Raw genomic sequence first — 16,042 nt, 5'->3', positions numbered from 1 at the left:
GAGAGAATCTCCCATCTGCTGGTTCACTCCCCAACTGACTGCAACGGCTGGAGGTAGGCCAAACCGAAGCCAGGAGCCAGGAGTTTTGTCCAGGTCTTCTACATGGGTGCAGGGGCCTAAAGACTGAGCCGTCTTGTACTGCTTTCCCAGGCCATAGCAGAGAGCTAGATTGGAAGTGGAGCAGCTGGAACTTGAACCGGCGCCCATATGGGATGCCAGCACTGTAGGCAGTGGCTTCACCCACTACGTATGCCACAGTGTCGGCTCCTAAATAGATAAATCTTAAAAAAAAAAAAAAAAAAATCCCACTATAGTTAGAACAATTAATTGTATATTTCAAATATTACAAAGCAATTATAAGTGTTTGAGGTAATAGATGAATAGATGTACCTGTTACTGGGGCCAGCTCTGTGGCATAGCGGGTAAAGCCGCCTGGGGTGCCGGCATTACATATAGGCGCCAGTTCAAGTCCTGGCTATTCCACTTCCAATCCAGCTCTCTGCTGTGGCCCGAGAAAGCAGTCGAAGATGGCCCAAGTCCTTGGCTCCTGCACCTGTGTGAGAGACCCAGAAGAAACTCCTGGCTCCTGCCTTTGGATCGGCGCAGCTCTGACCATTGTGGCCAGTTGGGGAGTGAACCAGCAGGTGGAAGACCCCCCCCCCCCCCCGCCTCTCCTTCTCTCTCTAACTCTTGACTTTCAAATAAATAAATAAATCTTTGGGGGAAAAAAAGATGATATACCTGTTACCCTGAACTAATTATCACCCATTGTATACATATATACATAAATACCCCATAAGTATTTTTATTTATGTGTTAATTTAAAATAAAATATATTAACAAAACGTTTGAATCCAAAAAAGCCACTGGGGGCTGATCATTTCTTTCAGTACTGCATTGTACTTTCTTCTAAGTTTAATTAATTTCAAAGGGCCATAAGAGGCCCAGAAACATAATGGCTTATGCATAATTCTTTGGGCTATTTCACCTTTTCTTAGCCAGAAACATATCTGCTGGTTTACTACCCAAATGGCTGTAACAACTGGAGTTGAGCCAATCTAAGAACTGAAGCCAGGAGTTTCTTCCAGGTCTCCAGTGTGGGTGCAGGGCCCAAAGACTTGGGCCATTTGTTGGTGCTTTCCCAAGCACATTATCAGGGAGCTGGATCAGAAGTGGAGCAGCTGGCACTCAAACCGGCGCCCGTGTGGGATGCCAGCACTGCGGGACAAGGCTTTAACCTGCTAGGCCACAGTGTGAACACCCCTGACTTTGTCTGATTTTTTTTTTTTTTTAAGATTTGTTTATTTATTTGAAAGTCACACAGAGAGGAGAGAGAGAGAGAGAGAGAGGTCTTCCATCCGATGGTTCACTCCCCAATTGGCTGCAACAGCCGGAGCTGTGCCAATTGGAAACCAGGAGCCAGGAGCTTTGTCCAGGTCTCCCACGTGGGTGCAGGGGCCCATGGACTTGGGCCATCTTTGACTGCTTTCCCAGGCCATAGCAGAGAGTTGGATCGGAAGAGGAGCAGCCGGGACTAGAACTGCTGCCCATATGAGATGCTGGTGTTTCAGGCCAGGGCTTTAACCTGCTGCGCAACAGTGCCGGCCCCTCTCTTTGGTTTTTTTTTAAATTTAATTTATATTTTAGAAAGACAGACGGGCTGGCACTGTGGCATAGTGGGTAAAGCCACAGCCTGCAGTGCCAGCATCCTATATGGGCACTGATTCAAGTCCCGGCTGCTCCACTTCCAATCCAGCTCTCTGCTGTGGCCTGGGAAAGCAGTAGAAGATGGCCCAAGCCCTTGGGCTCCTGCACCCATGCGGGAGACCCAAAAGAAGCTTCTGGCTCCTGCCTAAAGACTGGTGCAGCTCTGGGCATTGGGGCCAGTTGAGGAGTGAACCAGCGGATGGAAGACCTCTTTCCCTCTTTCTCTGTCTGCCTCTGCCTCTCCACTCACTCAGTAACTCCAACTTGCAAATAAATAAATAAATCTTTTTTTTTTTTTTTTTTTTTTTTTTAAAGAAAGTTACGGAGAGAGAGAGAGATCTCCCATCCTCTGGTTCATTACCCAAATGGCCACAACAGCCAGAGCTGGGCCGATCTGAAGCCAGGAGCCAGCAGCTTTACCCGCTACACTACAGTGCTGGCCTTGTCCATGTACTTTTTAATGGACCCGAGTTCTGGGACTATTGATATTGACAGTGGGAATGAACTAATGAGAATTTTTGTATATGGTTTGGGGAAGTTCTGTGTTTATTTATTAGGGTGGGTGAATATAAAGGTAATAAATGAATGAGATTAGTAAATATTTGAGAACTAAATTGCTTTTCTGATTAGTGGTAATCCTTATGAAATTAAATCTACTTAATCTTTATAAAATTAATAAATTTGATTTGAAGACTGAATTAGCATCTCAAATATTGAAATGTTTTCCTTTTTGTTTTACATAGTCATCTCAGCCAAACTTAAGGAAAATAAAAAGAATTGGTTTGGACCAAGTCCTTATGTAGAAGTCACAGTTGATGGGCAGTCAAAGAAGACAGAAAAATGCAATAATACAAACAGTCCCAAATGGAAGCAACCCCTTACAGTGTAAGTTTGAAAGTATTTTTTACAGTATAGCATTTTATTTAGTCAGCAGAAATACAGCTTTTAAAAGTTTCTCATATATTTTCTTTCTCCTTTCCTTCTCATGTTCTTTCTTTTTTCCCTTTTCCTATGACTCCATCCTCTTATCTCCTATTTGTTTCTCTGTTCTTCCAGTTTTTTTTTACCTTCTTCTTCAGTTGATTATGGTATCGACTGCTGCCACTGGACAGTAGCTGGGAGAGCCCATTTTCATGGGCCTAGAAAGATTTGTAGCATTTTTTTTTTTAAGATTTATTTATTTATTTGAAAGGCAGAGTAACAGAGTGCAAGATCTTCTGTCTGCTAGTTCACTCTCCAAATGATCCCAGTGGCCAGGACTGGGCCACGCTGAAACCAGGAATCAGGAACTGCATCTGGGTCTCCTACGTGTATGGCAGGGGCCCAAATACTTGGGCTATCTCTTGCTGCTTTCCCAGGCAAATTAACAGAAAGCTGATCAGAAGAGGAACAGCCTAGACTCCAACTGACACTCTGACATGGGATGCCAGTCGTCACAAGCTGCAGTTGAGCCTGCTGCATTAATTTTTTTATTAAAATAGAAGAAAAGAGTGCAGACAGTTGTTCTGTTAGTTGAGATCCCTGCATCCGATGTTGGAATGCCTGGGTTCAAAACTGGAGTCTGCTTCTGACTTCAGCTTCCTGCTAATGCAGAAAAATACTAATGACTTTAAAAGAAGTTTTATTTACAAATGATGAAGATTATACATTTGAAACTATAGGCTCCAGGCCGGCGCTGTGGCATAATGGATAAAGCTGTTGCCTGCAGTGCTGGCATCCCATATGGGCACTGGTTTGTATCCTGGGTCTCCACTTGTGATCCAGCTCTCTGCTATGGCCTGGGATAGCAGTACAAGATGGCCCAAGTCCCTGGGCCCCTGTACCCATGTGGGAGACCGGAAAAAGCTCCTGGTTATGGATTGGTACATTTCAGGCTGTTGCAACCACCTTAAATATGAGTGAACCAGCAGATTGAAGACCTCTCTCTCTGCCTCTGCCTCTTACTCTAACTCTACCTTCAAACAAATAAATAAATCTTATTTAAAAAAAAATAAAACATAGGGGAAACACAACAACAACAAAAAAACTATAGGCTCTTCTCTGAATACAATATGTGCTTATATGTTTTGTTTTTAATCCTAGTAAATAAAAAAAATTATATGCTATATCTTTAAATGAATTCTTGAAGTTCTCAGGGTATCTTGATGTGCTTTATGAAGATTGTGAGCAAATGAAAATTTAAAATTTTACTGAAGATCACCTTAAGGCCCATTTGCTGAATTATTTTGATGTTCCTGTATGTATTTGTTTTACAATAAATGTTTCTACTTTCCGCTGGTAGATTGAGTATAAATTAAATAATACATGATTAAAAAATTTAAAAAACAAGTGAAATTTATCACACTTCTATAAAGAACAGAGACGTTCAGCTGAATAATATACTTAATGTTCATCTAGTTTTCACTAGCTGTGAATGTTTATCTATGCTCACTAGATAGCCACTTTAAGACTTAAGCTGTTAATTCTGTGAACTTCTTAGTGGTTTAAAAGTTAAGATAACAGAAATTCTCTGTGTAGTCCTATATGGTAGTACTGCCATTGAGCCCAGATATTTGGGGAACTAAGATCTGAAGTTCTTTTCCTGAATTTTTAACTTGCAACAGATTGGCCTATAATTTTTTTTAAAGATTTTATTTATTTATTTGAAAAGCAGAGTTACAGAGAGTCAGGGGTAGGGAGAAAGATCTTCCATCTGCTGGTGCACTCCGTGGATGGCCTCCACGGCCTGAGCTGCGCTGATCTGAAGCCAGGAGCCAGGAGATTCCTCTGGGTGTCTCCCACGTGGGTGCAGGGGCCCAAGGACTTGGGCCATCTCCTACTGCTTTCCCAGGCCATTGCAGAGAGCTGGATGGGAAGTGGAGCAGCTGGGACTCGAACCGGCGCCCATATGGGATGCTGGCACTGCAGGCTGTGGCTTTACCCACTACGCCAAAGCATCAGCCCCTGGCCTATTATTTTAATACAGCCTCATTGCTGTGTAGCAGGCTTTTTAGACTGCTCTCTAGAACTGAAGTGAAGTAATTTAGATAAAACTTTGTATACTTTATGTACCTACTGTCATATTTAAAAACATGAAGTAGGTAAGGCATTGTGGCCTAGCTGGTTAAGCTGCCACTTGGGATATCTGCATACATCCCTAATCAGAGTTCTGGTTCATGTCCTAGCACCTCTTTTTCTAATCCAGCTTCCTGGGAGGCAGCAGAAGGTGGCTAAAGTGCTTTAGACTTCTGCCACCCATGTTAGGAGACCTGGTTGGAGTTCCTGGCTTCTGTCTTACAACCTATCCCAGATCCAGCAGGTGGAAGACTTCTCTTTCTCTCTTTTTCTCTCTTATTCTTTTTCTGTTGCTCTGCCTTTCAAAAAGATGCAAATAAACAAGAAGCAAATATTAAGAAACGTAAAGTGTTAAATTTATTTGCCTTTTATGTCTTGTGTGTTATGAATTCCCATTTGGTTAACAGAAATATTTTCTTTACTTTTTAAAAATATTTATTTATTAATTTGAAAGAGTTACACAGAGAAGGAGAGACAGAGACAGAGAGAGAGAGAGAGTTCTTCCACCCGCTGATTCACTTCCCAATTGGTCGCAACAGCCGGAGCTGCGTCAATCCAAAGCCAGGAGCTTCTTCTGGGTCTCCCACACAGATGCAGGAGCCCAAGGACTTGGGCCATCTTCGACTGCTTTCCCAGGTCATAGCAGAGAGCTGGATCAGAAGTAGAGCAGCCAGTATTTGAACCAGCACCCATATGGGATGCCTGCGCTGCAGGCGGCTGCTTTACTTGCTATGCCATATTGCTGGCTCCTTTTATTCTTTTTATTTATTTATTGCTGGGGCTTGAATGTAGGCACATGTATATGGAACGTAGGCATCCCAAGTGATATTTCAACTGCCAAGCCAAACACCTGATGTGGAATCCATGTGTTATTTTAAGAGAAACATCCATTGTGGTGTAGCAGGTTAAGCTGCAGCCAATCGAGTCCTGGCTGCTCCGATTCAGATCCAGCTCCCCGCTAATGCTATTGGGAAAGTAGCAAAGGACCTCCCAAGTGCTTCAGCCCCTGCATCCACATGGGAGACCAAGTAGAACTAGCTCCTGGCTCCTGGCTTCAGCCTAGTCCAGCTCTAGTGGATGGAAGACCTCTTTCTCTGTAACTCTGCCTTTCAAATAAATAAATTAAATCTTAAAAAAAAAATCCACAGTGTCTGAGAATTTTGAAAAGAAGGGAAATTTAAATGCACTGTACTGCTGAAAGAGATGGGGCTACAATGTTTGTTCAAACTACTTATCACTGTTCAGTGGTTGTAGAAATATGATGGACATAATAGACATAGGTACACCTCTAAAGAGTAGAGCATTTCTTTGGCTTCCAAAATTTGATCACCTGACGAGAATAAGGTATAGAGAAAATGCAAACATTTCTGGAAATTGTTTATAGCATTTAAACCATAGGATTATGGTAGATTATACATTTGCGGTGTTCCTATTTTTTCTAATTTTTCTTTGACTTTAAAACAGTCAGTATATTTTACGCAAGTTCAAATTTCCCAGATTGGGAAAATGCCATTAGAAAGAGCATTCTTTTTAAATAAATATTATTTACACATTTATTTGAGAGACAGAGGAGACCAATAGACAGAGCTCCTATTCATTGGTTCACATTCCCAAATGCCTGGAGGCTCAGAATTCAATCCAGGTCTCTCATGGGGGTGATAAAGACCCAACTACTAGAGCCATCATCTGCTGCCTCCCACAGTGCACATTGATTAGAATCTGTGGAGCCAGGACTTGAATCCTGGCACTCCAGTATCGAATGGGATGTCTGGGCATCCCAACAGGCATCCTAATTGCTAAATGTCAGCCCCATAGAGTATTATTTATTGGCATTTAACAAGGTATGAGTTAGTCTATATTTGTTTGATAGTTGTTATGGACACCTTGTATTAGTGTGAAGCTTGGTATCTGTAATCTCAAATCATCGTTAAGTGACTGAGGAACATTTAGTATAAATTTTAATAATAAACTTTTGTTCAGATTCCTGTTCTGCCATTTATTGACTCTGAGACCTTAGGTAATTTGCTTAACTGCTCTATCAGTTTTTACATCTGAAGATGAGAGATGATTGTAATCTGATAGGTTTATTATGAAAGTTAAATGAAATAAGCTCAAGTTAGGTACCTACCAGCTATAAAATAAGGATTGATTTGTAAATTCACTCTAAAAGAAAGCTAGTTTTCTAACAGTTTGTTGCTTGAAAAGCAGTTTTACTTTTGTTGACAGTATGTGCATGCAGTAGCGCCTGTAGTTCAACCAGATGTGAAAATGACCATGCAAGTGTGTAACCATCAGATTTTCCTGAGGTTATAGAACATAGGCATATATTAGTATACACTAAACCATGAAGTGGTACATTAAGAAGGCTTTAGACATTAAAGCTTAATTGTACTTTATTTAGAAACCATTGTAATTTATAAGGCAAATAATATTTTCCCATTTTTTTTTTCACTTTTAGTATTGTTACCCCTGTGAGTAAATTACATTTTCGTGTGTGGAGTCACCAGACATTGAAATCTGATGTTTTATTGGGAACTGCTGCATTAGATATTTATGAAACCTTAAAGTCAAACAATATGAAACGTATGTATGTAAGAGTAACAGAAATCGTACTTAGCTACTTGTTTTTCTGGAAGAAATTTATATGCCAAACATTTTATATGACTCATGTTCTCTATCTGACTTTTAAGTTTATTTGGTTATAGGATCAACAAGATAAGAATTTTGAACTATTTAAAGCATTCTAAGTAACTTTGGTCATTCATTTTGAATCCAATATTTTTAGTAAACATTTATTCACTTTGTAAATTGATAGTATTAAAGTGATATATAGCCAATTATGGAAACTAAAACGTTTAGAGCAGAGATGAAGGAACAAATGCAGTCCCACTTCATAAAGACAAATACAAGTATGATTAGTATTTTGGCATTATGTTCCTTTCAAATACTTATTTTTAACATTTCCTCATTTTGGATGATTGCGGCTTTATTTACATGTATACTTATATACATCGTCAAGATTTCTAAATATTTGTAGCTTGCTTATTTTAATGTATTATGATTTTAAAGCAGGGATATTTTTCCTATTTTACTATCTAAAGCATACTTTTGAGCATTTTTTTTTCTCATTTAGGGCTTTATAGTATTCTTAAGTTATGTTTTCACTCAGTATGATTCAGGTGCATATTGCTGTATTGCAGGTAATGTTTGTTGTCATGCTAGCTCATTGTGTACTACAGCCTTATAAGGAATCTTTAAAAAAATAAGTGAAATGATAGAGATATTTAACATTTCACATTAGTTTTAAACATTAGTAAATACTGTTCTTTTTTTAAAAAAAGTACAGTGTTTTGGTGTCAGAAGGTCTCAAACATTCTGTGAAGTGTCATGTAACAATTTATATATTCATATACTCATGTACAATTTTTCCTGGTGTTAGATTTTAACAAGTTAAGGTGGCAGAAAGGAAGACAATGATCCATTATTTCCCCTGTAATTTTGTTCTTTCAGTTGAGGAGGTGGTTGTGACTTTGCAGCTTGTAGGTGACAAAGAGCCAACAGAGACAATCGGAGACTTATCAGTTTGTCTTGATGGGCTGCAATTAGATTCTGAGATTGTTACTAATGGTGAAACTACATGTTCAGAAAGTAAGTGATACTTTTTGCTTAAAATATTTAATGTTTATTATAAAATAACCACAGTAATGTGCTGTATATAATTATTGCTGTTTGGGGGCCAGGGCTGTGGTGTAGAAGTTTAAGCCTCCGCCTGCAACTCTGGCATCCCATATGGACGTTGGTTCCAGTCCTGGCTGCTCCACTTCCTATCCAGCTTTCTGCTAATGGCCTGGGAATGCAGTGGAGGATGGCCTTGGGTCCCTGCACCCACCTGGGACACCTGGATAGAGCTCCTTGCTCCTGGGTTCAGTCTGGTTTAACCTTGGCTATTACAGGCATTTGGGGAGTGAACAAGCAGATGGAAGATCTCTCCCTCTCTCTCTTTCTCTGTATCTCTGCCTTTCAAATAAATAAATCTTAAAAAAAAATGCTGTACCTTTTCAGATTAAGCAAATAATTTTATTTCTTTATTTGAAAACAGACTGATTTTTTGAGCATTTTTAGTGCATTGTTTCAGTGGTTTAAAAGCATTTAATTTTCAGTAGTTTGAAAAACTAGCCAAATGAAAGTTGAATCACAGTTGGTCCTATGAGTAAAGAATTGATTTATGAAGATTTTTTTCTGTATGCCAGTTAATGTGATGTGTTTGCCACACTACCTCCAGTGCCAATGGCAGTCATAATTTATTTTTTGTAGCATGTCTAGTTGAGATTAAATATGACTAAATCCTTCTTAGTACTGCTAGACAACTAATGCAAATTGAAATTCATTTGCCATTCCTCTTCCATTTTTGTAAGCTATAATTAGAGAACTTTTTTTGTTACAGTGACAAAATCAATTCCACTGGCCCCTGTTACTGCTATTTCTATTTTGATGGCTATTTCTATTTTGATGGAAGACTTTGTATTTCCTGTTTATTTAAGATTTGTTTTATGTATTTGAAAGAGTGACATAAAGGAGAGATAATAAGAAAGAGGTCTTCCAGCCCCTGATTCTCACCCCAAATGGGTACAGTGGCCTGGGCTGGGCCAGGCCAAAGCCAGGAGCCTGAAATTTTATTTAGGTCTCCCACATGCATGGCAGGAGTCCAAGTACTTAGGCAGTGATCTGCTGCTTTCCCAGGTACATTAGCAGGCAACCAATCAGAAATGGAGCAGCCTGGTCTTGAACTGTCTCTCAGATATGGGATGCAGGCATTGCAGATGGCTTAACCTACTGTGCCACAATGTTGGCCCCTACTTCCTCTTTAAAATATAACATTTTTAGTACTTTAAAAAATTGTTAATCTTTTTCAGATTATTTTATTTTATTTTATTTGAAAGGTAGAGACATATTTCCCATCTGCTCATTAACTTCCTAACATCCAGGACTGGGCCAGGCTGAAGCCGGGAACTTAGTGTAGATCTTCCATGTGGATGGCTGGGATACAACTGCTTAAACTGTCGCCTGCTGCCTCCCAGGGTCTGCCTTAGCAGGAAGCTAGAGATGGGTGTGGGGCTGGCATTCCCGACTTTGGACACAGTCTTCCTAAAGTGGTTTCTTCACCACTATGCCATTTGCCTGCCTCTCATGACAGTTTTAAATAACAGAAACTTCAAGATAGCCTTGGTTTGTCCTCCAGATGAATTCTTTAGAGTTAGGGAAGGTAGAGAGAAATTTTGAAAATGGTTATACCACTTCCGATGACACTTTAGTTGGGTATTGTTCACAGGAACTGTGTAATAATTATATTTTTCTGTTAATGAATTAGAAGTCCAGAAGGTAAATACAAGTTAAACTATCAAACTGCTGTAAGCCTCTGTATTTTTAGCTTCCTAAATTATTTTTCCCTAGTAGTTGAAACTGTTACTAATGCAAAATATTTAGTAATTAACAGAAGTAAAACTTGTCAGTCTTCATGTTTCAGAGTGGAACTTTAAGGGCATATGTATTTTTCAGCTTTACTGTTTATTTCTCAAGAAATGAACTTTTTCTTTTTAAAGATTATTTATTTACTTGAAATGCAGAGTTAGAGAGGCAGAGGCAGGTATATCTGCTGGTTTTCTCCTCAATTGGCCACAACGCTCGGAGCTGCGCCGATCCAGGAGCCAGGAGCTTCCTCCGGGTCTTCTCATGCAGGTGCAGGGGCCTAAGGACTCAGGCCATCTTCTACTGCTTTCCCAGGCCATAGCAGAGAGCTGGATCAGAAGTGGAGCAGCTGGGTATCGAACTAGTGCTCATATGGGATGCCGGCATTGCAGGCAGTGGCTTTAGCCCCTATGCCACAGCACTGGCCCTGATGATTGCCTTTTAAAAATTAATTAATTTATTGATTTAAGAAGCACATACACACACACATGTACACACGTACACATACACCTACCCCACATCTGTTGCTTCATTCCCTAAACACCCATGACAGCTGTGATTGGGCCAGCTGGAAGGGATAAGCCAGGAAAGGGAAACCCAATCCAGGTGTCATATGTGAGTGGCAGAGACCCAATAACTTGAGCCATCACCTGCTGCTTCTCAGGCTATGCTTCTACAGGGTGGGAACCTTTTTTCTGTCAAGGACCATTTGGATATTTTATAACACAATTATCAATGTAAAAATTAGCCTGGGGGCTGGTGCTGTGCCATGGGGGGTTAAGCCGCTACCTGCAGCACTGGCATCCCATGTGGGCACTGGTTCACGTTCCAGCTGCTCCTCTTCCAATCCAGTTCTCTGCTATGGCCTGGGAAAGCAATGGAAGATAGCCCAAGTGCTTGGACCCTGTACCCATGTGGGAGACCTGGAGGAGGCTCCTGGCTCCTGGCTCCTGGCTTCAGCCTGGCCCATCCTTGGCTGTTGTGCTATTTGGGGAGTGAACCAGCAGATGGAAGATGCTTCTCTCTCTGGAACTCTGCCTTCCAAATAAAATAAATCTGTTTTTTAAAGCATGCCATAAATTTATTGAATTTTGAGTCATGCCTGCAGTTGTCTTGGCAGGGCCAGACCAAATGATTTCACAGGGCTTATATCACCTGTCGGTCAGTTGTTCCCCACCCCTGCATCTGCTACTTCTCAGGCTATGCATTAGGAGGAAGCTGGTAATTGGGATTAAAGCTGGGACTTGAATCCAGACAGTCTGACTTGGGATGAGTTTCTTAACTGCATGCCAAATGCAACTCCTGATGCTTGTTTTTGATAGTTTCTCATTTCTTGCTTATTAATTTTCTTTTGATACATAACTTTTTTAATGTTCTACGTTTGATAATTCCAGTGTCTGAAATATTTGGGGATATAAATTATTTTATGTCTCTGCCTCATTGAGGCTTATTTTATTTTCATTTGTATTTGCTGTTCTTTGATTGCAAATTTCTATTTGATTTTCATTTACTACAATCTTAAGTGTCTACATTGTTTGTTCCAGAAAAAATTTCTTTTGCTTCTGCTAGATCTCAGAGTGAACCATAGAACTGGGAACACATTAGCACATTTTCAGGGCCTGTAGCATGACATCTCAGTCTCTGATTTCCTGCTCCCACCTTGTTGCTTGCCCAAGGCTTTCTGATCCATCTCAAAGCTGATTACAGCCCTCAGGGTCACCCTGTTTGTCACATTTACTTACTTCACCCTATCCTTACTCTTGTGTGAGTTCATTTTTTGTTTGTTTTTAAGATTGCTAGGCACCCAGGAAACAGGAACAATGTGTTAAATTGCTTTATCTAGCAATCTGGTTATTTCATGGTAGGAGGACCCTTTCTGACTGGCCTGCTCAATAGAAGAGATCTTTGTAGATCTTCCAGAGTTTCCTGTGGGTAAAACACATGGATTTGGAAATCTGATCAGTTTTTCTGAAGAAATTGAGATTAGGAATATTTTTAAAAGCAATCCATTTGTTTAATGCTAATTTTAAGTACAGTCATTTCTCTTTTTTTTTCTTTAAAGATTTATTTTATTTATTTGAAAGACAGAGTTACAGAGAGAGGTAGAGACAGTGAGAGAAAGAGAGAGAAGGGTCTCCCATCTGCTGGTTCACTCCCAAAATGGCCACAATGGCTGGAGCAATACTGCCATTTTTCTTTTCCTGGACATTCATTGTGTAAGTGTCAGATTTTTATTGTTTTTCTTTAACTATTCTCTGATTAGAAACAAATAATTATATCTAAATAACTTTTGCTATAAATTTATAGTTATGGTTTTATTCCATATTGAAGTGAAATAAAAGGTTGAACAAAAATGGTCTTTGGACTTTGCTAGTGAAATATAAAATTTGTAAAACAATAAATAGCTAATATTTATGGAATAGTTATGTGCTGACACTGTTACAGATATTTTCATGTTTAATTCTCATAACTTCTCTGTGAAGTGTCATCAGCTTCAATAAGAATCTTTTTTCTTGGGCCAACATTGTAGTACAGTGGGTTAGTCTACTGTCTACAGCGCTGCCATCCCACATGAGTGCTGGTTCAAGTTCTTGCTGTTCTACTTTCTATCCAGCTCCCTACTAATGTGCCTGGGAAAGCGGCATAGGATGGCCCAAGTGCTTGGGCCCCTCCACCCCTATGGAAGACGCAGACGAGGCTCCTGGTTCCTGGCTCCTGGCTTCAGCTTGGCCCAGCCTTGTTCATTGCAGCCATTTGGGGAGTGAACCAGTAGATGGAAGATCTCTCTCTCTCTGAAGAAAAAAAAAAAAAAAACACCTTTTTTTCTTTACTTAGCAGCAAAGATAAAAAGTCCTCTCATCCTGTAGTTTACTCCCGAAATGCACACAGCAGTCAGGGCAGCCAGGAGCCAGGAATTCTACCCAGGCCTTTGTCATTGGTTTCAGGGACCAATTTACTTGAACCATCACCTGCTGCCTTCTTGGAGCTACACTGATGGGACTCTGGAGCTGGAGCTAAAAATTGAATTCATATACTCCAGTGTTGGAAATGAGCATCTTAACCACTAGGCCATATGCTTACCCAGTCCCTATTTTAAATATGAGGACAAAGGCACAGGCTTTTTCTGGATCTCCCACGCAGGTGCAGGGTCCTTGGGCCATCTTCTACTGCTTTCCCAGGTCAAAGCAGAGAGCTGGATCAGACATGGAGCAGCCAGGACTCGAACTAGTGCCCATACGGGATTCCAGCGCTTCAGGCCAGGGCATTAACCTGCTGTGCCACAGCACCGGCCCCAGACTGTTTTCTTAATTTTGAGAAAAATGCAATACTAATTTACTGAATTTTAGTAACCTTTGCTGTCTATTTTGGTGTGGTTTCCTGATTTCATTTATGTTCCATTTATCATTTATTTTAGTGGAATATATTCTATTTAAGATAATTCTTATAAAACTTGAAATTTACCCTTTTACAGTGAAGTGTATGTTGTAACATTTTTTTACCATTTTAGCAGCCTTTTCAAGTTGTGTTTTATAAATCCTAAAATTTCCCATTTCAAATATACAACTTACTGATTTTCACGACTATCATTGTAATCCAGGATTAGAGTATATTTACCCTTCTGCCTAGAGCACTGATGCTTTTATTGAATGAAGTTATTACCTGATTGTAGAATATAAAAGCCAATTAAGGTTCTTAAAAAATGCACCAGCATTGTGACGCAGCAGGTTAACCACCCCTGCCTATGATACTAGTATTCCACATTGGAGTGCCAGTTGGGAGTTCTGTTGCCTCATTTCTAATCCAGCTGCCTGTCTGCTAATGCACTTGGGAAAACAGTAGATGATGGCCTGAGTACTTGGGCACCTGCTACCTATGCAGAGACAAGGATGGAGTTCCTGGATCCTGGTTCGGCGTGACTTACTACAGGTCATTCCTAGGCTGAAGCAGCAGATGAAAGATCTTTTTCTCTGCTTTCCTTCTCTCTGGCATTCTGCCTTTTAAATAAGTAAATAATTTTTAAAAGACCCTTAAAGTAATTTTTGTTCATTTACAGGAAATCCTTGTAGCTTTAGGGCAACCAGTAATCTGGTTTTTGTCTCTAAAAATTGGTCTTTTCTGAACATTTTGATATAATATGTGGTCTTTTGTGTCTGGCTTCTCACTTAGTGTTAGGTTTTTGAAGTTCATTCCTGACAAGCATGTTTCAATATTTTGTTTTTGTTATTGCTGAATAATTGTTCATTGCATGGATAAGCTTGGTATGGTATGGTTGTAAATCAGCATTTTTTAATGAGTTGAACCTATTAATTATACTCTGGGTAAGATAGGAATGATTTCACTGAAACCCTCACTGTATTCAGGGACAATTTTTCTTTTACTAAATGGACCTGTACTGTTAAACTTGATCCTTATTTTTGCATTTTATAGTTTTTCCTTTTTCTTCTCTGTCCAAAATCTGTTTTTACTGCTATCATTGTACGCTTCTTTCTTACACGGTATAGTACACAAATTCTCACTGAGTCTTAAGAGATATTTTCTATGAAGAAAATACGAATATTATGACATTCATTTCTGCTACTTTGTGATTCATTTTTGCCTTTCCTATTTCTTAAAGCTATTTCCCAATCTGCATAAAGAGAAGTTTTTCTATTTTCAGAATCTGTTCTATTGGTCATCCTGGTTATCTGCCTTTTTTTTTTTTTTTTTTTTTTTGTTTAAGAATTATTTTGAGGGACTGGCACTGTGGCATAGCAGGTAAAGCTGTTGCCTGCAGTGCTGGCATCCCATATGGGTGCCGGTTCATATCCTGGCTTCTCCACTTTGATCCAGCTCTCTGCCATGGCCTAGGAAGGCAATGGAGGATGGCCCAAGTTCTTGGTCCCCTGTACCTATGTGGGAGACCCAGAAGAGGCTCCTGGCTCCAGATTGGCTCAGCTCTGGCTGTTGCGGCCAGTTGGGGAGTGAATCAGCGGATGGAAGACACCTCTCTCTCTCTCTGCCTCTCCTTCTCTCACTATGTAACTGTGACTTACAAATAAATAAATATAATCTTAAAAGATTTATTTATTTGAAAGTCAGAATTAGAGAGAAGGAAAGACAGAGAGAGAGATCTTCCATCCATTGGTTCATTTCCAAGATGGCTACAACTGCCAGGACTGGGGCTGGCTGAAGCCAGCTTAATCCGGATCTCCCACATGGGTAGCAGGGGCTTAAGTATTTGGGCCATATTCTGCTACTTTTCCCAGGCCATTAGCAGGGAGCTGGATCAGAAGCGGAGCAGCTAGGACATGAACTGCACCTACGTGGGATGCTGGCCTTGCAGGTGGCAGGCAGCTTTATCCGTTGTGCCATGATACCAGCCCTGATCAGCATTTCTTGATGAGATATTTGGGTTACAGAGATGGTTAAAACATGAGGTTTGAGCTAGAGTCAAGCATATATTCCAAAAAAGGCATAAGTAGTATGTAAGTAATATACTTTTACTTGTTCACATTTGCTACACAATAATAATCATTTACACAAAATTTTGGTAAAACTTTTCTTCAATATTGTGAACGTATATCACATTTTCCCTTTTAAAACTGTACTGGGGGGGCCTGCACTGTGGTGTAGTGGGCTAAGCCTCCACCTGTGGCGCCAGCATCCCATATGAGTGCCAGTTCATGTCCTAGCTGCTCTGCTTCTGATCCAGCTCTCTGCTATGACCTGAGGAAGCAGTAGAAGATGGCCCACCTGTTTGGGCCCCTGCACCCATATGGGAGCCCTAGAAGAAGCTCCTGGCTCCTGGCTTTGGAATGGCCCAGCTCCAGCCATT

The 16,042-nt window shown here is 40.3% G+C and overlaps 1 protein-coding gene across 5 annotated transcripts in view; it reads left to right on the top strand.

Annotated features, from left to right (window-relative positions):
* Positions 1-16,042, top strand: part of ITCH (itchy E3 ubiquitin protein ligase) — a 126,407-nt gene that overhangs the window by 35,045 nt on the left and 75,320 nt on the right. For 3 of the 5 annotated variants that reach the window (XM_070051923.1, XM_008256089.4, XM_017341669.3), the window contains exons 4-6: positions 2,451-2,592; positions 7,220-7,344; positions 8,272-8,409. In XM_070051923.1, the coding sequence (XP_069908024.1) occupies positions 8,399-8,409 (11 nt within the window). In that variant the 5' untranslated portion in view covers positions 2,451-2,592; positions 7,220-7,344; positions 8,272-8,398. The remainder of the gene's footprint in view (positions 1-2,450; positions 2,593-7,219; positions 7,345-8,271; positions 8,410-16,042) is intronic. The other 2 variants (XM_070051924.1, XM_051846160.2) reach the window with 1 other exon arrangement.

This window comes from Oryctolagus cuniculus, chromosome 11 (assembly GCF_964237555.1).
Source record: "Oryctolagus cuniculus chromosome 11, mOryCun1.1, whole genome shotgun sequence".
In the NCBI taxonomy this organism is placed as follows: domain Eukaryota; kingdom Metazoa; phylum Chordata; class Mammalia; order Lagomorpha; family Leporidae; genus Oryctolagus; species Oryctolagus cuniculus.
The sequence above is the reverse complement of the archived record's forward strand: the minus strand, read 5'-3'. Positions and strand labels throughout refer to the sequence as shown.